The sequence below is a fragment of the Artemia franciscana genome, chromosome 3 (assembly GCF_032884065.1).
Source record: "Artemia franciscana chromosome 3, ASM3288406v1, whole genome shotgun sequence".
In the NCBI taxonomy this organism is placed as follows: domain Eukaryota; kingdom Metazoa; phylum Arthropoda; class Branchiopoda; order Anostraca; family Artemiidae; genus Artemia; species Artemia franciscana.
In genome coordinates this window covers 12,228,697-12,254,066 of record NC_088865.1, presented here as the reverse complement: position 1 = coordinate 12,254,066, position 25,370 = coordinate 12,228,697, and the positions used below count along the sequence as shown (strand labels likewise).

Genomic DNA, 25,370 nt, shown 5'->3' with positions numbered 1-25,370 from the left:
GGTTCATCTCCTCCTAAAAAGCTCGCTCTATATGCTAAACCATTTTTAGTAGTCTCAGCTATTTATTCTACGGCCTTTGCGATTCAGGGGTCATTCTTATAGAATTGGGACAAAATTTCAGCTTTAATGTAAGTAGCTAAGTATTAACGAGGGGGCAAGCCATTTCATATACGTAATAAAAGTTTTCGAATATAGAAGTTCATTACGTAAGTTAATTCGTACATTAACGTATATTACTTACTAATAAAAACTGATGTAAAAAATTAAAAGTTCTAGTTGCCTTTTTAAGTAACAAAAAGAATGGAGGGAAACTAGGCCTCCTCCCCCACCCCTTTTTAAAAAAATGTCTGAAAAGAACCAAAAGAAAGCCATTAAGCCAAAAAAATTAATATGCAAGTTTTATTATTCGTGTGCGGAGAGCCAAAATCGAACCATGCATTGATTCAAAAACGTTCAGAAATTAAATTATAAAAAAAAGTTTTTTTTAACTGAAAGTAAGAAGTCACATTGAAACTTAAAACAAACAGGAATTATATCTTGTATGAAAGGGACTGTTCCCTCCTCAACGCCCCGCTCTTTACGCCCAAGGTTTTTACTTACCTTTGACTCTTAAGGTTTAACTCTAGAAAGAGTCAAACTTTAGCGCAAAGAGCGGGGCATTGAGGAAGGAACAGCCCCTTTCATTTACAGAGTAATATCTGTTCGTTTAATTTTTAATGTCATTCCCTACTATCAGTTAAACTTTTTTTTTAATTTAATAGTCTTTAAAGAATAAATGGTGAATAGAATGCCGTCCAAGCCTAGAAAATGTATATCCCGAAAATAATAATTCATCCAAGGAAATTTTAGTTATGTTAATACTTTGCTTGAGATTATTTATTCTGCAGGTATATAGAGGTTATTTCTGAGGGTCCATTTTTGTATATAAAGTAATAAGAATCAAGCTGTTGTTCTTTGTGAGTAATAATAGACCTTATGAAGATTACTAGGTAAGCAAATATTATTTCCTATCACTATAAACTGCAGAGCTATTCGGAACATTTAGAAACTCTAATCCAAAAAATATTTTTAAACTGTATTGAATAATTTTACAATTTCAGGTGAAACTTGATGGTGACAGAACATATTCTATGATTGTACATACTCTTGGTGAATATGATGCTGTAAAGTCAACATTACAAAAGGAAGGAGCTAACCTTTGGGATAACATTGGAGTGGATACAATGCCGGTATCTCCTGGGAAAGTTGAATTCACACCGAAGCCCCAAAAACCCACTGAACTTCCAATGATTAAGTGCAGCTTGAACTTGGATTTAATACAAAAAGCGTCTACTAATCTTAAGAATGCTGCAAAAAGAAGCAGTGAAAGAAATATGATCGACCACAGAACAACTGGTTCCAATACCCCCTCAAGAAGAAAATTTTTTTACTGGCCTATTCAGGTACCATTTTTCCTTACTTTTTCTATTCAATCATATTACACATTATTTTAAGCCTTCAGGGAATGTAAACAAGGAGGATGATATAGTTAGGTTAATAGTATTAAGATGAAACTTTGAGTGAATGTTTGGGGATATTGAACAAAATCACAGTCCACTATACACGTCCAGATTCTCAAAAAAAGCATATTAGCAAGATCTTCGAAACACCTTAGAGCATAAAATTGAAACTTCGGACTTTCTACTACAACGACTAATGCTAAGGCTAAGGGTTTTAAAGTAATATTTCAAGGGAATATAAAGAGGTATTTTGAACTAATAAAAAACAAACACATTATATGCATGCTGGCAGTCAAAAGAATATATGAAAAAAGTTTGACGAATAACTTTATGTAATATTAAATTACGACCAATTATGATTACTAGTATTAATTACGTAATATTAATAACCTTCAATATTACGATCGTTGCTACTATGATTTACACTGCAACAAAGGGCAATGGCAATGAGTCAAAATATTCAGGCAATTGTCAGGGGATAATGGACAAAATCATAAGCAGCGCAACAGCGTATCTAAGTAAATAGTGATGTGAGCACATTGTATTTTTTTCTTTTTTATGGCACTTGGTATTTACCAAGTGACATATACCGATCGCCATTTCTGTCTGTCGGTCCCGGTTTTGCTAGTTTGGGCACTTCCAGATAGACTAGGACGATGAACTTTGGCAGATGTATCAGGGAACCAAACGAAATTAAATTAAAATAGAGTTTCTCCGTTTTGACTCACTGAAGGAGTGGGGGGACGGTTAATTTGGAAAATTTAGGAAAATTGATGTATTTTTTACTTACGAACCAGTGATCAGGTCTGATCAGGTCTTACGAACTGGATAGAATTTGATATTTCGAAAGATTTTGCATCTCAAAGCTCTTATTTTAAATCCCGATCAAATCCGATGACACTGGGGGGATTTGGAAGGGGGCAGGATATCTTGAAAATCACTTAAAATGGAGTGATCAGGATGAAACTCAAGTATTAGTTAGTTGTAACCGGCTTAAACAGAGTCTTAAGAAAAATTAGCGTGCAGACACTAAACTGCCAGTTAATAAATAAATATAAATATATATATATATATATATATATATATATATATATATATATATATATATATATATATATATATATATATATATATATATATATATATATATATATATATATATATATATATATATATATATATATATATATATATATATATATATATATATATATATATATATATATATATATATATATATATATATATACATATATATATATATATATATATATATATATATATATATATATATATATATATATGTAGAACAACCAAGTAACATCAAAACAAGCTTATTCTGTTAATATATCCCTCATTTTAGCAACAATAGGTAAACTAAATATGATAAATTTTACCAAATCACAAATATTAACACATTGCAAAAAACCTGAATGAACTAAACAATTATAGAATTCATCTTTACCATGTGGCTATTTAAAAAAAAATCCGCTCTATTAGAAACATAATTCAAAATAAATGGCGCTGCATCATCATTTCTCGAACCTCCGAAATTAGTTGAAAATTTCTTTAAGTATTTCCAGATAATTCTTTTGATATTTATTTAAAAGTTCATTATAGTGAAAACTAAATTTTTTAAATTGCCAAGTTAATTTATTTGCAGAAAAACCTCTTAATATCAATTTTTGGCTTAAGAGTTTACATCTATTTTTAAAATCAATATAATTACTACAAATCCTTGCATAACGAAGTAACTGTGAGAAAAACGCCGAATATGTGATATTTGAGTGTATATTACTTTCAGGGAATGGGAAACTAATCACTTCAAAATCAAAATCATCCGTTTTATTATACATTTTAAAACTTAATTTATTATTATCACAAATATTAATATTTAAATCTAAAAAATGGTCTTCATGACCAGCGCCATGACTAGGTTCACGAGTAAGCTCTGATGGATATATATTTTTAGAAATATCAATAAAATCCTTACAGCTTAAGACCAAAATATCATCTAAATATCTTATATTATTTGACAAAACATGTTTTAAATTATTTGGATTATTCTTATCCATCATATATTTATATTCTAGTTGACTTAAAAACAAGTCAGCTATAATTGGGCTGGCATTCCCCCCCCCCATGGGAATTCCCACGATTTGCTTGTACAAATCACCACCAAATCTTATATAAGTATTGTATAAAACAAATTCTAATAACTCAAAAATCATATCGAGGCTATAACATCTCAAGTTAACTGTAGTATTAAAGCAATTTGTCCATATAGCTTTTTTATTATAAGTGTCTATTTTTAAGAACCTTTTACTAGATAAAAGGAAAAATTTCTTGATAACAGTCTTTAAATTATCTAACACTACAATAAGTGATAAATTAGTGTACATTGTCGCAAAATCGAAAGACTCAATTCTTTTAGCTGAAACCATTGTTAAAGAATCTATCACCTGCAGTGAATTATTAACACTCCATTATGGATTAAAATTCGAAAATTTTTTAATACCAGAACAATAGGTTTTAAGTTTATTTACAATTTCCTTTAAAATTAAAGAGAGGTCAGTAGCAGCAATGCGGGTTGGACATTCAGCTGCTCCAGCAATAAACTGTGATTTAGGGGGATTCTTATGAAATTTTACAGTCCAATATAGGAAAGGGAACTTTTTATTATTGTCATTTATTTTAATATTAAAATTTTTAAAAAGAATTTCTTCAGTCTTTTCAATTAAATTCTCATCCTCTAAATTTACCTTTTCGTAAACATTAGTTGTGCATAACTCCCTTTTTAAGATATCAAAATACAGCTTCTGACAAATTGTGGCAAAATTATTATTAGCTTTATCCACTGGCACAATTACAAATTCATTCTGTAGATTAGAAATTGCTTGTTTAATCTTAGCATTATAAAATAATGATTTAGTGTTACACCACTTATCAATAAATAAATCAAAATCATTTTCCAAGCCATCAAAAAAAAAGAATTGACTAGGGGGTAAATGCATGGACTTTGGCCAATCCTTAAATTAGGAATATTTATTTCCCCGATTTGAACATCTGGGGAGGGGGGGGGGAGTGAAAGGAAAGTTAATTTAGAAAATTTTGAAAAAATGAGGTATTTTTAACTTTTGAACGGGTTATCAGATCTTAATGACATTTGATATTTAGAAAGACCTCGTGTCTCATAGCTCTTATTTTAAATCCCGACAGGATTCGGTGACATTGGAGGGAAGAGTAGGAGGGGAAAACCAGAGATCTTGGAAAACGCTTAGAGTGGAAGGATCGTAATGAAACTTGGTGGAAAGAAGGTATTGGCTCTTCTGACCTCGTCACAAGTGCCATATGAGCTTTTAGCTCTTGTTTTATTTTTGTTTTGTTTTTGTTTTAGACCAGGGAAATTTGTATCGAAGGAGCTGTCATAGAAACTTCAAAAAGGGCTCATTAGTTTGGAAATTGAAAGGATTAGTGCCCTTTTTATAGTCAAAAGTAATTGGTGGGCAAGTAGCCCCCTCTCACGACCAGCATTTCCCCAACCACCTCAAACCAAAATCCTGAGATAGGTATTTTATTCAACGTAATTGAAAGGTCTCGAAATTACGTCTTTGAAGTTGACCACCTCTGTCCTGAGGGCGACAGTTGTATACTATGCCCCTGGGGTATACAAGGATAATATAAAAGTGTGATCGTATAAATTTAGGAGGGAACTCATTGGATTGGTAATTAGAAGTTCTAGTCGCTTGTTTAAGACTGAGCATAATTCCTTTTGGTTAAAAAAAATTTGTATTTTAGGAAGTGACTCAGCCAACCCAGTCCATTCAAAACGTCAAGGAGAAAAACGTCCAGAAAAACAGCAAAAGGTACTGTAAAGTCTGAATTATTATATAAATATTGAACGAAAAGTTTGGAAGCGTCATTAATGGGGTCGGAAAGAAGTAATAATGAAGTGATAAAAAAAAGTCAGATGCGTAAAAACAGATAGAATACTTGAAATACAAAATTAATTTAAACAAAGAAAGATGAAAGTTATCGATTGAATAGCCTCTTGTAAGAAAAGTGAGGTTGATGTATAAATAAATTTTGACAAATTATAGCTAGGGTTTGCCGAGTGAGGAAGGAAGGATTGCACTAAAGGGAATTAAGAAGAATACGTATGGAAAATTGAAAAAATATATATATTAACAGGGGTCTTACTTCTTGCTTGAGTGAGAAGGGGGCTTATCAGGGCAAAAAAGTGTTTTTATACATTTAAAAGGTGAGTAGATTACTTGAACAATTTTTAGGAGATTTCTCGAAAAAATATCCTAGTGGTTTTAAAGATTTAACTCAGATTCAGTTAAAAATGAAGCTTATTATAAATAATGTGAACCCAAGAAAAATATTGAAACACGTATCAAAAGATTAGCCAAGGGCGTGGAAGATGCAAAAATCTAAATTTCAGGAACATACTTATACATAATGGTTTTTAATGACGGGTACATGTTAGTTTAGGGTAAATATGTTTGTTTAGTACTGGAGCATTCAGGAGTAAGCCCAACACTTTTATAATCTTATACACTCTAGTCTGCTATTCAAAAAATTGCCGTCAGTCGGGTACTCAAGACAATCCTACCCAATTCCTTTTTAAAACATCAGAGATGTCCTTCATCATCTTGCTTTGAAATATTCTAATTTTAGTTCGCAGACTTTTCTTCCTATTCTTCCAATATTTTTTTAAGCCAGAGTAATATTTTATGTAATACAATATGTTATATAATCTAATCGAAAATTTATAAATTAATTAATTTTCAAGGTTATTTATTAATATTTTGAATCTCCGTGCAGAGGATAACTAATTCGTAATCAAACAGTTCGTGGTAACGAACTGTAGTAAGGAGCGACCCGGCTCAATAGTAAACAAAACTCTAAAAAATGGAATTTCGATGCTAAAAGATATATCATAAGAATCGGATTTTTCTGTTGATTTTAAATATGTAAGTTTCATCAAATTTCGTCTTTGTCATCAAAAGTTACGAGCCTGAGAAAATTTGCCTTATTTTGTAAAATAGGGGAAACACCCCCTAAAAGTTATAGGATATTAACGTAAATCACACCATCGCATTCAGCGTATCAGAGAAACCTATAGAAAAAATTCCATGGTCCAGTCTACAAAAATGTGGGATTTCAGACAAATCACGTGGGAAGACAAATCACGGGTGCGTGTTTATTTTATTTTATTTTTTTTCCAGGGGTCGTCACATCGACCAAGTGGTCCTAGAGTGTTGCAAGAGGGCTCATTCTAACGGAAATAAAAAGTTCTAGTGAACTTTTAAGTGAACAAAAAAATTGTAGGGCACCTAAGCCCCCTCCCGCGCTCATTTGTTTCCCAAAGTCAAGGGATCAAAATTTTGAGATAGCCATTTTGTTCCGCATACTCGAAAGCCATACTAACTATGTCCTTGGGGATGACTTACCCCCTACAGTCTCTGGGGGAGGGGCTGCAAGTTACAAACTTTGACCAATGTTCAAACAGTTCGTGGTAACGAACTGTAGTAAGGAGCGATCCGGCTCAATAGTAAACAAAACTCTAAAAAACAGAATTTTTAATGCTAAAATATACATCAAAAGAATTGGATTTTCATGCTGATTTCGAATATATAAGTTTAATCGACTTTAGTCTTTGTCATCAAAAGTTACGAGCCTGAGAAAATTTGCTTTATTTTGGAAAATAGGGGGAAACACCCCGTAAAAGTCATAGAATCTTCAAGTTTCAAAAGTTTCAAGCTCCTATCTACAAAAATGTGGAATTTCGTATTTTTTGCCAGAAGGCAGATCACGGATCCGTGTTTGTTTGTTTTTTTTTGTTTTTGTTTTTTTTCCAGGGGTGATCGTATCGAACAAGTGGTTGCAAGAGGGCTCATTCTAACGGAAATGAAAAGTTCTAGTGCCCTTTTTAAGTGACCATAAAGATTGGAGGGCACCTAGGCCCCCTCCCGTGCTCATTTTTTCTCCAAAGCCAACGTATCAAAATTTTGAGATAGCCATTTTGTTCCACATAGTCGAAAACCATAATAACTATGTCTTTGGGAATGACTTACTCCCCCACAGTCCCTGGGGGAGGGGCTGCAAGTTACAAACTTTGACCAGTGTTTACATATAATAGTCGCTATTGGGAAGTGTAGAGACGTTTTCAGGGGGATTTTTTTGGTTTTGGGGGTGGGGCTGAGTGGAGAGGGCTATGTGGGTAAATCATTCCTTGGAGAAATATGTCGTGGGGGAAGAGAAATACAATGAAAAGGGCGCAGGATTTTCTAAAACTACTATAAGAAAAACAATAAAAAAATAAACATGAAAAAATTTTTTCAATTAAGGAGAAAGTAAGGGGTAGCATTGAAGCTTAGAACGAACAGAGATTATTACGAATATGAGGGGCTCTAAATATACTTTAGCATAAATAGCGAGGTATTTAGGAGGAGATAAATACCTCGCTTTTTATGCTAAAGTATTTTTAGTAATTTCAACTATTTACTCTACGGCCTTTCTGATTCAGGGGTCATTCTTAAAGAATTGAGACAAAACTTACGATTTAGTGTAAAGCGCGAGTCATTAACGAGGGTACAAACCCCCTTATATACATAGTTAAAATATAAGAATATAAAAGTTTGTTACGTGAGTTAATTCTTAAGTTACGTATATTTTTTACTAATAGAAACGCTAGTTAAAAATTAAAAGTTATAGTTGCCTTTTTATGTAACCGCAAAAATTGGAGGGCAACTAGGCCTCCTTCCCCACCCCTTATTTCTCAAAATCGTCTGATCAAAACTAAGAGAAAGCCATTTAGCCAAAAAAGGAATTAATATGCAAATTTCATTCTAATAATCTGTTAATCTGATTCAATACAAAAAATTCAATAAGATTGGACAAGTCCTATAGTGGAGAGCCAAAATCAAACATGCATTAATTCAAAAACGTTCAGAAATTAAAGGAAAAAAACTAGTTTTTTCAACTGTAAGTAAGGAGCAACATTAAAACTTAAAACGAACAGAAATTACTCTGTATTTGAAATGGGTTGTCCCCTCTTCAACACCTCGCTCTTTACGCTAAAGCTTTTAATTGTTTTAAAAAGTAGAATTGTGGCAAAGAGTCAAACTTTAGCGTAAAGAGGGAGACGTTGAAGAGGGGACAACCCATCTCAAATACGGAGTAATTTCTATTCGTTTAAAGTTTTAATATCGCTCCTTACTTACAGTTAAAAAAAACTAGTTTTTTTTCTCCTTTAATTACATACAGTAATGGTTATTGGGAAGTGTACCGACGTTTTCAGGGGGATTTGTTTTTGGTTTGAATGTGGGGTTCAGGGGAGGGGGTTATGTGGGAGGATCTTTCCTTGGAGGATCATTTCATGGGGGAAGAGAAATTCAATAAAAAGGGCGCAGGATTTTCTAGGATTACTATAAAAAAAACAATGAGAATATAAACATGAAAAAGTTTCTTTCAATTGAAAGTAAGGAGAAGCATTAAAACTTAAAACGAACAGAGATTATTACGCATATGAGGGGTTCTAAAAATACTTTAGCATAGAGAGCTAGGTATTTAGGAGGAGATAAATACTCCGCTATTTATGCTAAATTATTTTTAGTAATTTCAACTATTTATTCTACGGCCTTTCGGATTCAGGGTCATTCATAAAGAATTGGGACAAAACTTAAGATTTAGTGTGAAGAGCGAGGTATTAACGAGGGGACAAACCCCCTCATATATATAATCAAAAATATAAGAATATAAAAGTTTGTTACGTAAGTTAATTCTTAAGTTACGTATATTTTTTACTAATAAAAACATTCTTTAAAAATTAAAAGTTCTAGTCGCCTTTTAAGTAACCGAAAAATTGGAAGGCAACTAGGCCTCCTTCCCCTCCCCTTATTTCTCAAAATCGTCTAATCAAAACTAAGAGAAAGCCATTTAGCCAAAAAAAGAATTAATTTGCAAATTCCATTTTAATAATTTATGTACGGAGAGCCAAAATCAGACATGCATTAATTCAAAAACTTTCAGAAATTAAATAAAAAAACAAGTTTTTTGAAATGAAAGTAAGGAGCGACATTTAAACTTAAAACGAAAAGAATTTACTCCGTATATGAAAGGGGCTTTTCCTCCTCGACTCCCCGCTCCTTGCGCTAAAGTTTGATTCTTTCTCGCAACTCTACTTTTTAAAACAATAAAAAACTTTAGCGTAAAGAGCGGGGCGTCAAGGAGGAAAAGCCCCTTTCATATACGGAGTAATTTCTGTTCGTTTTAAGTTTTAATGTCGCTCCTTACTTTAATTTCAAAAAACTTGTTTTTTTATTTAATTTAAAATGTATAAATCAAATGAACTTGTTGATTGTCCTCCTGATGTCTTATTGTCAATTGGAAAATATTAGGAGGGGGTATATGTTATTTTGCTGTTCTGATGTATTTGGTTTAATATGTGCCATAAAGTAACAATCACTGTTTTCATTTAAAATAGATAATTTTTTCGCTTTAATATGCCAAAAAAATTTACTTTGTGTTTGAGGGCATTGTTGTTTATGAATTGAAAGAAGCTTAGAATGTATGTAGCAAAATACCCCATTGAACAGGTTCTAATTCTCGCAAAACCCAAAACTCGCTCATCAAGCAATTTCATTACCTATTTGACACTGCCTCTTACGAGAATTATTGTTTCAATATTTGATCTTCTTTTGCTACAGAATAATTTTATTTATTTTATTAATTACAGCGGCCAGATTCATTTTAAAACCGCCATTCAACTGACTGCTTTAGCTGATAAAGAAAGCGATATAGTCCAGCAATTCATATTCTACTTGAAGGCTGCGATGCATTTTGTTGTGGCTGGACTATTTATAGACCATCCAGGTACACCATGCAGTAAAGAAGCTCAAAGTAGCTACAAGGAAGCAAGAAAATTGATCAAGTAGGTTTTTTCTTGTTAACTTTCTGCCAAATTATTTCTGAAAGGAATGAGCACCATTTACATAATTTTCCTGATGAGTCAAAATTATGTTCTCTAGTTATAAGTGTTTTTTATTTTATGTAATAACTAGCCGTAAAGCTGACTGATTGCTAAAAATAATGGGAATTATTTTACAATTCAAAACCAAATTACAGATTTTGTAACTTAAAAAAAAAGAACAAATAATCTCTGGCCAGTGGATCAAGAACTATTCAACTGAAAAAGTAAGACCTTGAATTTATTATCCTTGGATATAAAAGAACTTGAAGCAACTGGTATTTGACTGATAGAGCACAACTTGCAATTTTACCACATGAAAAAGTAATTGTTCCCAGCTTTGCGGATGACACTCATATAACTGTGGCTGCACAAACAGGAATTCAGCTGTTGTGTCGTATTAGTTCTTGTCTGGAGTTTGTACAAAAGTGGATGAAGCTTAATAAGTTAAATTTGAATTATAGTAAATCTTGCTTTTTATTGTATGGTAGGAGCTCAAATTATTACCCTTGGATAGACAGACTTAATATTGCTGATATAAGTACTTTAAGAACAAATTGTAGCATTAATTGATGAATGTCTCAGTTTTTGAGAACATATAGATTATATTAGTCTTAAACTCGCTAGGAATGTTGGCATTTTAAAAAAGCTGAAGTACAGTTTTCCCAAGAGATATTTTAAGAACACCGTATTACTCCTTAATTCATCCTTATCTGCTATATTGTTGTAATGCTTGGGGTAGTTCATTTCCTTCTCATCTCCATCATATTCGAGTTTTGCAGAATAAAGCGCTTCGAGTGTTATGTGGTGTAGGTTTTAAAGACTCGGTACCAAAGAGGTATATATTGCAAAATCTTGCCTTTAGCAGGACTTATTACTTTTTATCAAAGCCTGTTTATATATAAATATTTTCAAAATTGTTTACCAATATGTTTTAAAAGTATGTTTGAATTAGAAAGTCATGTTCATACACATTCTACGAGACAGTCCGATATAATTCGTCGTCATGCATGGAATTGTTTACCTACGACTTTGAGAAACATGGATAATTTCCTTGAATTTCGGCGGGTACTAATTAAAAATAGACTGTTAAATTCTCTCAAGTCACATTGTCTGTTGCTTTCCAGAACAAAAAAATTAGAATTGAACTGGAAACTCTTATACCTAAAATTTTAATCTAAGATATTTCAGGCTTTTGTTTTGGCTCACCACCAATAAAAACATTATGTTTTTTGGGGGGAGCTCTTGTTGTTCCCTTATTTGGTTCTTGATTTCCGCTTATTTCGATGCTTGTAACCCCATAACTGCTGTATATTTTAACTATTTATAATTATTATAGCTGTTTTTCTCATGGTTTGAATTTTTTTTTAGATGGATTTCTAAGAAATTTGAAAATCAGGAATGCAGCCAGTCTCAAGGAAAATATATCTCCATGCTCTTGGTCTTGAGGTACTGTACAGTTTTTGGTAGTAAATGTACAATTTATATTAATATAAACCTGGAAATGTTTTTTTTTAGCTATATAGATGAATCCATAAGAAAAGGTTAAGAAAATAGCTAGTGGTCTAAATGTGCGTAAGGCTCGTCTCAACACGTCTTGTGTTTTCGCATCATTCTTAAAGAACGACTGCATAAAGAACTAAGAAACAACTTCAAACCTTACCGTAAAGTTTGGGAGAATCAGTAGTGATTAGCCTCCCATGATTTACAAAATAACTTATGTTCATTATAAGTTTTAACACTTCTCTGCACCTTCATTTGAGAAAAACTTGTTATATTTTAGATTATATTTTCAAACACCCCTAAAACTATACTCTTAACAAAAAATATTTGCCTTCTCTCAGAAATATGTTTTAGTTTTGCTTCTTACTTTCAGTTGAGAAAAGTATATTAACGTTTAATATGAAATAAAAGTATTTGGAGTCTGACAAACTTCACCAGCATCCACAATTTTTTTTGGGAGGTTTGAACACAAAGTGAGTCAAAAGCTCGTTTCTTATTCAGAGTACAATCTCCTCAAGTTAAATGCACAAAGTTATCCTGCATGCTTAAAACAAGGCTCTCTTAGATATCAAAAAGACATTTAAGCTTGTTTCATAATTGTTCATGTGCAATTATACATCACTGATCATGGTTTTGTAAGAAATAAAGGCAGTCAAAAGTAGTAAGATGAATCAATAAAACAAATAATAACAAATTATTATTAAAAGAATGTATAAATAATACAAGAGACAAAAGTATATTAGAAACTAAAAAAAACAAACATATATCCTCCCTCCATTCACCTCAAATATTTTACATTTAAGTTTTCATCATAATCGTCGATTTGTGATTACACAGGGTTGGCTCGAAGCACACAGTCTAGGGGTAATGAGATTCCCTCATTGAAACAACTCCTAGATCCTTTTATACGACTCATGAACACAATTCTGAATCCAAGACTTTGTCGACGGTCTTTTCCTTGACTTCTGCTGAAATTAAGTCAATGAAGTCGCTCTGAAAAGTTCTGCATAAATCGATCAATTTTTATGGTCTATAATTAGTATCAAGAGCTGCCACAAATCTTGCTTAAGTTGATGAATTTGAATTGTCTCGTTATGGTCCTAGAATGTACAAAAGAAAAATTGACAGCTTATCTGTTTGTTTTTTCACCTTTTGCTTGCTGCAAAACCTTAGTTCGAGTAATTTTATCTGTTTGGAAATCCACATGACTGCTGTTATTGAAGAAGTGACAAAAATAGACAAAGCAACTTCGTGTGACTCGGAAGAGGAATGAGTTGTCAGTTTTCTTTTCTTCGCCTTTACTTGGTTCTTCATTTTATGCCACTTCCAAACATTATCTTCCATCAACTGGGAATAGGCTACACTTTGATTAGGACCACATTAAATAAGGTATTTCCTTTACTTTTCGCTTGAGATTGCCTTCTCTATTCTTGGACCCTTGCGAACTATACCTTCAATCGTCACTGCAACTTTAGAAACCAACTCCTTTAAATGCTGAAATATTACCAAGTTCTTCAGTGCAATCGACTGTTAACTCTTTACATCGATCAAACACAGGAGGAAATGTAGATTTTATTTCCACCAAGATATTTCTGGCAAAAAAATGCAAAATTCCAGATTCTTGTAGATATGAGCTTGAAGCTTCTACAGTAGGATTTTCTGATACGATGAATCTGATAATATGATTTTGGTTAAGATTCTATGACTTTTGTGGTGTGTTTCCCCCTATTTTCTAAAATAAGACACATATTCTCAGGCTTTTAATGGGTGAGACTAAACTTGATGAAACTTATAAATTTAAAATCAACATGACAATGCGATTCTTTTGATGTGGCTATTGGAATCAAAATTTTTAGAGTTTTGGTTACTTTTGAGCCGGGTCACTCCCTACTATAGTTCGTTACCACGAACTGCTTGAAAACAGTAGGTTTTTAGATTTAATATACTTTAACTGGATTAAAAACCTTTAACAATCATTCAAACTATAATTAACAGCATTTTTTTTGGGGGGGGGGGGGCGCAAACAGGCAAACCCTATTAAATCTTATTCGGTTTACTTTAGCTTTTCTTTTTGATTGTATATTGAATTCGGGGAAGAAAACAATTGTAAAAGTCATTCGCTCGTTACCAAGTGATAACATAATTTCTGAAGAATAAAAAAAAATATATGAAAATTATTCCTTGCAAAGGTGGTCAAATCAAACTCCCCATAAGAATTTGATTCCCCTACCTCAAGTTAATTTTTTTTTGTTCCCGCGATAAGAAAAAAACATCATACATTAACTTATAACTAATAAAAAAAAAACAAGAAAAACTACCTTATAAATATTACAATTATTTTTTGTAATTCTAATTAATTTGGACACATTTTTTTGTTTATTTGACGGATTACTTACAATTTACTTGTTTATTTCAGTATGAAAGCTCAAGCCATGCTGGACTTGAATCTTTACAAATCAAAAGATTCAGAGGTGAAGAAAGACGTTATAACATTAAATGGCCATTTTGCAAATGTAAGATTCAAATTATTGTTAAATTTATCTTACTCTATTTCTTAATATTATTATTCTCTTTCTCTCTCTCCTTTTCTATTTTCTGTGTCTCTATTGTACTTTATGTGTACTTTTCTCGTTTCCCTTCATAATCAAATTGACGGCCTTATTGTCAATAATATGATATGATATTGATTTATTGCCTGCCAAAACTGTGCAAATACAATAGGGGACAGAGTACGAATAAAAAAGAGATAAAGGTAGCAAATTACAATTTAACACGATTAATATACAACAGAATAAATAACTCAAAATTCAACTATTAAATAAGAAAAAAAAAGAAAAAAGAAAAAGGCGGCGAAATACAGTTTAACTCAAATACATACAACAGATTTAATACACATAACATTCAACTATTAGAAATGAATTCTAATTTAAAACATCCTCTGAAGAGTCACCTAAGGGTGATTTAGAGTCTGAAAATTATTTTTAAAATTAATCAAACAGTTCGTGGTAACGAACTGTAGTAAGGAGCGACCCGGCTCAATAGTAAACGAAACTCTAAAAAACGGAATTTCGATTCTAAAAGATATATCAAAAGAATCGGATTTTTATGCTGATTTCAAATGTATAAGTTTCATCAAGTTTAGTTATTATAATAAAAAGTTACGAGCCTGAGAAAATTTGCCTTATTTTGGAAAATAGGGGGTAACACCCCCTAAAAGTCATAGGATCTTAACAAAAATTACACCATCGCATTCAGCGTATCAGAGAACCCTATAGAAAAAATTTCAAGGTCCAATCTACAAAAATGTGGAATTTCGTATTTTTTGCCAGAAGACAAATCACGGGTGCGTGTTTATTTGTTTTTTGTTTTTTTTCCCAGGGGTCATCGTATCGACCAAGTGGTCCTAGAGCGTTGCAAGAGGGCTCATTCTAACGGAAATGAAAAGTTCTAGTGCCCTTTTTAAGTGACCAAAAAAATTGGAGGGCACCTAGGCCCCCTCCCACGCTCATTTTTTTCCCAAAGTCAACGGATCAAAATTTTGAGATAGCCATTTTGTTTCGCCTAGTCGAAAACCATAATAACTATGTCTTTGGGGATGACTTACCCCCCACAGTCCCTGGGGGAGGGGCTGCAAGTTACAAACTTTGACCAATGTCTACATACAGTAATGGTTACTGGGAAGTGTACCGACGTTATCAGGGGGATTTTTTCGGTTTGGGTGTGGGGTTCAGGGGAGGGGGCTATATGGGAGGATCTTTCCTTGGAGGAATATTTCATGGGGGAAGAGAAATTCAATGAAAAGGGCGCAGGACTTTCTAGCATTACTATAAAAAAAAACAATGAAAATATAAACATGAAAAAGTTTTTTCAATTGAAAGTAAGGAGAAGCACTAAAACTTAAAAAGGAACAGAGATTATTACGCATATGAGGGGTTCTAAAAATACTTTAGCATAAAGAGCGAGGTATTTAGGAGGAGATAAACACTTCACTCTTTATGCTAAAATTTTTTAAAATAATTTCAACTATTTATTCTACGGCCTTTCTGATTCAGGGGTCATTCTTAAAGAATTGGGATAAAACAAGATTTAGTGTGAAGAGCGAGGTATTAACGAGGGGACCAACCCCCTCATATATATAATCAAAAATATAAGAATATAAAAGTTTATTACGTAAGTTAATTCTTAAGTTACGTATTTTTTTTTACTAATAAAAACGTTCGTTAAAAACAAAAAAATCTAGTTGCCTTTTTATTAACCGAAAAATTGGAGGGCAACAAGACCTCCTTCCCCACCCCTTATTTCTCAAAATCGTCTGATCAAAACTAAGAGAAAGCCATTTAGCCAAAAAAAGAATTAATATGCAAATTTCATTTTAATAATTTATGTACGGAGAGACAAAATCAGTCATGCATTGATTAAAAAACTTTCAGAAATTAAATAAAAAAAACAAGTTTTTTTAAATGAAAGTAAGGAGCGACATTAAAACTTAAAACGAACAGAAATTACTCCGTATATGAAAGGGGCTTTTCCTCCTCGACACCCCGCTCCTTGCGCTAAAGTTTGATTCTTTCTCGCAACTCTACTTTTTAAAACAATAAAAAACTTTAGCGTAAGGAGCGGGGTGTCGAGGAGGAAAAGCCCCTTTCATATACGGAGTAATTTCTGTTCGTTTTAAGTTTTAATGTCGCTCCTTACTTTCATTTAAAAAAACTTGTTTTTTTTTATTTAATTACTCTCATAGGGACAGCAACATCTGGATCTATCAGAACAAATCTTTTAATCAAATACCGGTTACTGGTCCACGGTGGTAGCCCAAGAAAATATTTAGCATACATAAAATAAATAATGCGCAGCTTTTTCTTATCTGTCTGAGTGAAACATTTCCAAAGCGGAAATATGTATTTCTCCGCATACATATGCGGAGATATGTATACAAAATTTGGCAGAACAAATAGATTATATAACTGGGCTAGAATATGACGATTAAATCTTGTATTATTTGGGACAAGCCTTCCATATGCGCTACGAACTTTCCTGAGGGTGTCATCAATAGCAAGTTCACGTGTAACCTTGAGCAATGTACCGATTCGGACTCTAATGACTCCAAATAGCATGAACTGGTTTGACCTCAGTACCTTTCAGAATGACAGATACATCATCAGTTGGCACATTATAGTTAATTAAATAAAAAAAACTAATTTTTTTAGCTGAAAGTAAGGAGCGACATTAAAACTTAAAACGAACAGAAATTGCTCCGTATATGAAATGAGTTTTCCCCTCCGCAATCCCTCGCTTTTATGCTAAAGCTTTTAATTGTTTTAAAAAGTAGAATTGTGGCAAAGAGTCAAACTTTAGCGTAAAGAGCGAGGGATTACGGAGGGGAGTTTTGGTTACTATTGAGCCATGTCGCTCCTTACTACAGTTCGTTACCACGAACTGTTTGAAAAACAGCTGTTCCACTTTCGTCTGGGTAAACCAATGGCTGATACAAGAATATTCATTCGTTAAACCACTGAAACAATTTTTTATTCCTTGTAGACTCCTACTAATATTTCAAACATCATCTGCATAGCTAATGAGCGACAAATCAATCCCATAAAGAAATGCATGTTGTTGGGGCTTTATATTGTGCATCAATAACAGAGCTATTGAACAAATCTGGCGAGTTCACAGCCCCTTGCCTTATACCCTACTTTACTGGTATATTAGACTCAACTAGTACATAACAATTTACATTTTTGCACTTTATTCTAACTCGAAGTGAACTATACATTGAGTCAAAGGGCTTTGTAACACATGCTTGGACTCCTCTTTATGCTGACCGAAGCAGAATCTGCTCACGAATTGATGAATCAAAAGCACGAGGGAGATCGTGTCCTGCCAGGACAAGAGAATCATTATTATTTTCTGCGTCCACCAATACAGACACTAATGAATAGAGCGCATGATCACAAACCTGGTTTTTCTTATCTGTTTCTTAGAGATTATGTTATCTAAAGGATGTTTGTTTGGTTTATTTTATTTAGGTTTTTGTTTAAATACTTTCTACCTCAGTCCCTTCTAGTTATCTCTTTTTTTTCATAAATCTATTCGTCTTTGATTTGGCTTTGATATATTTCACCACGACTTAAAGCGATTAGTAGCATTTGAATAGTAAAATCACACCTGTGCTGTTTTTAGTATATAAGTTCCACATTAGTCTAAACTCACGCAATAGTCTAACGATTTAACGATTTAAAAGAATTATTGCAATTTAAAAGAATATTCTTTAAAAAAGCTGGATATTTGTATTCTTACGATTTGTCACATGGATATATTTGAGTTTTGCAGTCATATTTGGTAATGCAACTATTTATAAAACTTTTTTTCATAAAGAAATGTCTCAAATCAAAACCTGTTATTTGCAATTTCCACAGTTTTGAGTTAAATATTTCAAACATATTCATTAGTTTCTACCGTATTACATATTTAAGTTCAAGTGTTTCTTAAATATATTCTTTGTTAGTTGAATATGTTAGGAAGGAGCGATGCGGCTCAATAACAACCGAATCTCTAAAAAAAAGAGTCTTGGTAACAGTAGATACATCAAAAGAATTGAATTCATTGAATGAATTGAAATGAATGAATTGAATTGATTTTTGTTCAAAATGTTTAAAATTCATCAAACTTAATGGTGCCCATATAAAGTTATGGGCCTGAGAAAATTTGCCCAAATAGTAAAAAAGGAAGTACACAACCCCGAAACATCAAATGATCTTAATGAAAATTACATCATGAGATTCAACATACCAGAGAATCCTACTGTAGAAGTCTCAAGATTTTTATGTACGAAAATGTGGAATTTTGTCTTCTTCGTCAGAAAAAAGATCATGGACACGTGTTTATTTGTTGTTGTTTTTTCTTTTTTTCCCCAGGAGTGATCATATCGAACCAAAAATCGTAGAAGATCGGGAGAGGGCTCTTTTGATCAGAAACAAAAGTTCTAATGCCCTTTTTAAGTGACCGACATTATTGGATGGAAGTTAGCCCCCCTCCAACACTCATTTTTCTCTAAATCACCCGATCAAAATTTTGAGATGGCCATGTTTTCGGAACAGTCAAACGACATAATCTTTAAGGATAACTTAACCCCCCTCACAGTCCCCGGGGAAAGACCGCAAGTTACGAACTTTGCCTGTTATTTACATATAGTATTGGTTGTTGAAAAGAATACTAATATTTTAAGGTGGGAAATTTCTGGTAGCAGGGGGTACGTGGAAAGATTTTTTCAATGGAGTTATTTTTCATGGTGGATGGGAAATTCCCCTGGGGGGGAGTCAGATTTCCTAGAATTATTTGAATAAATGATCAGATAATAAATAAGAAAACAAGTTTTTTCAACTAAAAGTAAGGAACAACATTAAAACTTAAAAGGAAAAGAAATTATTACTTATACAAGGAGGGGTGGCTACCTTGTCTATACCTCGCTCTGTAAGCTAAAGTTTTTTAGTATCATCTGAAGAACTTTTGATTCTAATTAAAGACTTTGTAATTCAGGAGTCATTCTTAAACAATTTCTGCTCGTTTTAAGTTTTAATGCTGCTCCTTGCTACCGGTTAAAAAAAATTTATTTCGTATTTATAGCCTTAGCCTTTATATATATATATATATATATATATATATATATATATATATATATATATATATATATATATATATATATATATATATATACATATATAAACAAATATATAACGAATATTCTTTCTTTCAGTCTTCTCAAATGGCTGCACCAGTTCCACTGTCAACTTACTCAGCTCTATTGAGGCATCATCATAATGTTGGTTTTTTGCAAACATCATTTGATCTTTGGGATCAAGCAGATGAGATGGTTTTCAGAACTCATTCTGAAGGTGAGTGCATCTTGTTTTTATTTAATAAAAAAAAAACAAGTTTTTTTAACTGCAAGTAAGGAGTGACATTAAAACTTAAGACGAACAGAAATTATTCCGTATATGAAAGGGGTTGGTCCCTCCTCAACGCCCTGCACATTACGCTAAAGTTTGACACTTTGTCATAACTCTACTTTTCAAAACAATAAGACAAATGGATATATAACTTCTATGTTTGTGTATTTTTATTAGTGTATTAGGGGGATTCACCCCTCCTCAATACCTCACTCTTTACACTAAAGCTTGAATTTTGTCTCAAATCTTTAAGAATGACCCCTGAATCACAAAGGAAGTAGAATTAATAGTTGAAATTAGTAAAATCACTTTGGCGTAAAGAGCAAGGTAGGCCTATTGTGGATGAGACGAACTCGCTTACATTCGTAATATTTTGTGTTCGTTTTAAGTTTTAAAGCTGCTCATTACTTCCAGTTGAAAAATAATTATTTTCTCAGTGTTTTTTTTTTAATAATGCTAGAAAATCCAGTGCCTCCTTCATGGAAATTCTCTTCCCTCATGATAAATTCCTCAATAGAAGGATCATCCCATCTAACTTCCTCCTCCCTACTCACCCCAACGCGAAAAATTCTCCCTGAAAACGTCTGTACACTTCATAATAACCATTACTATATGCAAACAATGGTCAAAGTTGGTAGCTTGTAGCCCTTCCCCTCGGGACTCTGGGGGATTAAGTCGTTCATAAAGACATAATTATTAGGTTTTTAACTAAGTTAAATAGAATGGATATCTCAAAATTTTGATCCGGTGTTTTTGGTGAATTCTAGGACCACTGGGTCGATACGATCACCCCTGAAAAAACAAAACAAAAACAAATGAACTTCTGGGAAAAAACAAAATTTCACATTTTTGAAGGTAGGAGCTTGAAACTTCTACAGTAAGATTCTCTGACACGTTGAATCTGATGGTGTGATTTAAGATTCTATGACTTAAAGTTGGATGTTTCCCCCTATTTTCAAATTTAACGCAAATTTTCTCAGGCTCTTAACTTTTGATGGGCAAGACTAAACTTGACGAAACTAATATGTTTAAAAATTAACAGTTACCAAGAATTGTTTGATAGTGACACATTTATTTTTTGTTTTGTCTTCAAAAAGTATTATAGATGATTTCAAATTAGTAATTGAAACTTTTCTTGTCTCCCCTGAAGTTCTATGGACTAAAATTCTAAGGACTAGAATTTACTAGAATAGAAATATGGACTATGCTTCTACGTTTTAATATATAGCAAATAATCCATTTTTCTGTTTTTCAATTTCCTCAATAGATCTATGTTTCAATTTTTACAAGAATTTTTAATTTTTTGCTGTCCAATTTATGCTACTGTGTCTAAGAATACACTTTAGGTCTTTTCTTCCCTAAAAACTAATGTCTATAATTTTTTCAGACTTTTTTATACAACTTGAACACCAATTTGGATCTCTGACTCTTCATTGCAGTTTAAGAAAACTGGTTCTTATAGTCTCTACTGCAATTAAGAAAATTGAAAAGGATAGAAAAGGTTGTTCTACAAAGTAACATTGATGCAAAGTAACAAAGTTACAGTGTTGCAAGTGACTTAAAATCTGTGAAGCGGAGCTGCCATAAGAACATTTCACCGAATATATACCTTTCAATTTGAAAATAATTACAAAATGGAAGTGCTTACTTGCCAAGTGTTTTATTTCCTTAATTTGTATATCTAACTGAAATACGTAATGTGTTTCAATTTTAAGTTTTTTGTGGACTTTTGCGAGCGAATTCTTTATTGCAAGAGATCATAAACGTATTTTTTCTAGTTCAAGACGAAATGTTATGTGTATAATATAATGTTATATGTTTATTCCTTGAAGTTTTAATATTTTTTGATTATGAAATAAAAAAAAAATTAAACTCTATTATGTTTTCAGTTAGAGATAGTAATGAAAGAGCAAGGCTGCCTAAGATATTCCTTATATGCCCTTTTGAATACATAAAAATACATGTTTTTTTTCGTTTGATTGATACTCACCTTAAACCTTCCAGAGGTTTTACCTTAATATCATCATTATTTAAAATAACCTTCGGGGGGGGGGGTAGCACCAATATTTTTATAGGGGGTGGGAGAGGCAAAAACTTTATTCCAGCAATACTGAAGAAAGGTTACTATTTACCGAAGACGCTTTTAGGTTAAATTCAATAAATTCACAATACATAATAAACATAAGATTCAGTAATAGTGATCAAGCTTTTACTATAATAATCAGCAATTAGTTACTACAGGCGACAGTAGTATAGTTTAAAAAATTTGCGTGGACTAAGATAAATTTCCTATAAATCCGGCTTTTTTCAGCAGCATTCATCACAAATTTTGCTGAGCCTATCCCCCTCCACTTCCCCAGCCCCCTAACCCAGCAGAGGATGCTCAATCTCACAGTTGAACCAAGCACCATTCTAACGGCCCCGTGTAGCGTGCTATTCTGTTGTATGCCATTTCGAACAGAATTTGAGTCTGTTTAACTGTTTTCTTTATTCAACTTAAAAAATACAAAAAGAATATTATTCCCCAACAGAGAGTAGAGCTCGTAAAGCTGGGACAGTACAAAGACAGAAAAAATATCAGCATCTCATCATACTAATAATTCAAAAAAATTAACACAGCAAAAAACGGACAAAATAGAAAAAAAACACTAAAGAGAATTACAATGACAAGTAAATAGCTAAATATCGGGTCTTGATTAAAAAATCTTGATAACAGTATATACATCAAAAGAAATGAATTGATTGAATGAATTATAATGAATGAATTGAATTGATTTTTGTTCAAAATGTTTAAAATTCATCAAACTTAATGGTGCCCATAAAAAGTTACGGGCCTGAGAAAATTTGCCCAATTAGTGAAAAAGGTAGTACACAACCTAGAAAATGATCTTAATGAAAATTACATCATGAGATTCAACATACCAGGGAATCCTACTGTAGAAGTCTCAAGATTTTTATATACGAAAATGAATTTTGTCTTCTTTGTCAGAAGAAAGATCACGGACACGTGTTTATTTGTTGTTGTTTTTTCTTTTTTCCCAGGAGTGGCCATATCGAACCAAAACTCGTAGAAGATCGGGAGAGGGCTCTTTTGATCAAAAACAAAAGTTCTAATGCCCTTTTTAAGTGACCAACATTATTGGATGGAAATTAACCCCCCCTCCAACACTCATTTTTCTCCAAATCACCCGCTCAAAATTTTGACATAGCCATGTTTTCAGAACAGTCAAACGACATAATCTTTAAGGATAACTTAACCCCCCTCACAGTCCCTTGGTAAAGGCCGCAAGTTATGAACTTCGTCCGTTATTTTCATATAGTATTGGTTATTGAAAAGAATACTAATATTTTAAGGTTTGAAATTTCTGGTAGCATGGGGTACGAGGGAAGATTTTTCAATGGAGTAATTTTTCATGGTGGATGGGAATTTTCCATGGACGGGGAGTCGGATTTCCTAGAATTATTTGAATAAATGATCAGATAATAAATAAGAAAACGAGTTTTTTCAAGTAAAAGTAAGGAAGAACATTAAAACTTAAAAGGAAAAGAAATTATTACTTATACGAGGAGGGGTGGCTACCTCGTCTATATCTCGCTCTGTAAGCTAAAGTTTTTTAGCATCTTCTGAAGGACTTTGGATTCTAATTAAAGACTTTGTAATTCAGGAGTCATTCTTAAATAATTTCTGCTCATTTTAAGTTTTAATGCTGCTCCATGCTTCCGGTAAAAAAAACTTATTTCGAATTTATAGCCTATATATATATATATATATATATATATATATAAACGAATATTATTATATAAACGAATATATAACGAATATTCTTTCTTTCAGTCTTCTCAAATGGCTGCACCAGTTCCACTGTCAACTTACTCAGCTCTATTGAGGCATCATCATAATGTTGGTTTTTTGCAAACATCATTTGATCTTTGGGATCAAGCAGATGAGATGGTTTTCAGAACTCATTCTGAAGGTGAGTGCATCTTGTTTTTATTTAATAAAAAAACAAGTTTTTTTTAACTGCAATTAAGGAGTGACATTAAAACATAAGACGAACAGAAATTATTCCGTATATGAAAGGAATTAATAGTTCAAATTAGTAAAATTACTTTGGCGTAAAGAGCAAAGTAGGCCTATTGTAGATGAGACGAACTCGCTTACATTCGTAATATTTTGTGTTCGTTTTAAGTTTTAAAGCTGCTCATTACTTTCAGTTGAAAAAGAATTATTTTCTCATTGTTTTTTTTTTAATAATGCTAGAAAATCCAGTGCCTCCTTCATGGAAATTCTCTTCAGTCATGATAAATTCCTCCATAGAATTATCATGTCACCTATCTTCCTGCTTCCTTCTCACCCCAACAAGAAAAATTCCCCCTGAAAACGTCTATACACTTCATAATAACCATTGCTATATGTAAACAATGGTTAAAGTTTGTAGCTTGTAGCCCTTCCCCTGGGGAATCTGGTGGATTAAGTCGTTCATAAAGACTTAATTATTAGGTTTTTGACTAAGTTAAATAGAATGGATATCTCAAAATTTTGATCTGGTGTTTTTGGTAAAAAATTTGAGTGGGCCATTGGAGGTTTCCTCCAATTTTTTCGGTCACTTAAAAAGGCAACTAGAACCTTTAATTTCCGCTATAATAAGCTCTCTCGCGACATTCTAGGACCTCTGGGTCAATACGACTACCCCTGAAAAAAACAAAACAAAAACAAAAGAACTTCTGGGAAAAACTAAATTTCACATTTTTGAAGGTAGGAGCTTGAAACTTCTACAGAAGGATTCCCTGACAAGCTGAATCTGATGGTTTGATTTAAGATTCTATGACTTAAAGTTGGATATTTCCCCCTATTTTCAAAAATAGCGCAAATTTTCTCAGGCTCTTAACTTTTGATGGGCAAGACTAAACTTGATGAAACTAATATGTTTAAAAATTAAGAGTTACCAAGAATTCTTTGATAGTGACACATTTATTTTGTGAATTGTTTTCAAAAAGTATTATAGATGGTTTCAAATTAGTAATTAAAGTTTTTCTTGTCTCCCCTGAAGTTCTATGGACTAGAATTCAAAGGACTAGAATTTACTAGAATAAAAATATGGACTATGCTTCTACGTTTTAATATATCCCAAATAATCCATTTTTCTGTTTTTCATATTCTTCAATAGATCTATGTTTCAATTTTTACAGAAATTTTTAATTTTTTGCCCGCCAATTTATGCTACTGTGTCTAAGAATACACTTTAGGTCTTTTCTTCCCTAAAAACTAATTTCTGTAATTTTTTCAGACTTTTTTATACAACTTGAACACCAATTTGGATCTCTGACTCTTCATTGCAACTTAAGAAAACTGGTTCTTATAGTCTGTACTGCAATTAAGAAAATTGAAAAGGATAGAAAAGATTGTTCTACAAAGTAACATTGATGCAAAGTAACAAAGTGACA

The 25,370-nt window shown here is 32.5% G+C and overlaps 2 protein-coding genes across 2 annotated transcripts in view; both read left to right on the top strand.

Annotated features, from left to right (window-relative positions):
• Positions 1 to 1,107: 1,107 nt before the first annotated feature.
• LOC136024617 (AF4/FMR2 family member lilli-like) lies at positions 1,108 to 21,781 on the top strand. Its single transcript, XM_065700048.1, has 7 exons — positions 1,108 to 1,442; positions 5,298 to 5,365; positions 10,246 to 10,440; positions 11,848 to 11,925; positions 14,396 to 14,492; positions 19,733 to 19,871; positions 21,313 to 21,781. Exons 1-7 carry the CDS (start codon positions 1,131 to 1,133, stop codon positions 21,441 to 21,443), a joined length of 1,020 nt encoding a protein of 339 aa, XP_065556120.1. The 5' UTR covers positions 1,108 to 1,130; the 3' UTR covers positions 21,444 to 21,781.
• Positions 21,782 to 23,769: 1,988 nt separating this feature from the next.
• Positions 23,770 to 25,370, top strand: part of LOC136025461 (AF4/FMR2 family member lilli-like) — a 33,581-nt gene continuing 31,980 nt past the window's right edge. The window contains exons 1-2 of the mRNA XM_065701493.1: positions 23,770 to 23,899; positions 25,214 to 25,340. Of these exons, the coding sequence (XP_065557565.1) occupies positions 23,770 to 23,899; positions 25,214 to 25,340 (257 nt within the window). The remainder of the gene's footprint in view (positions 23,900 to 25,213; positions 25,341 to 25,370) is intronic.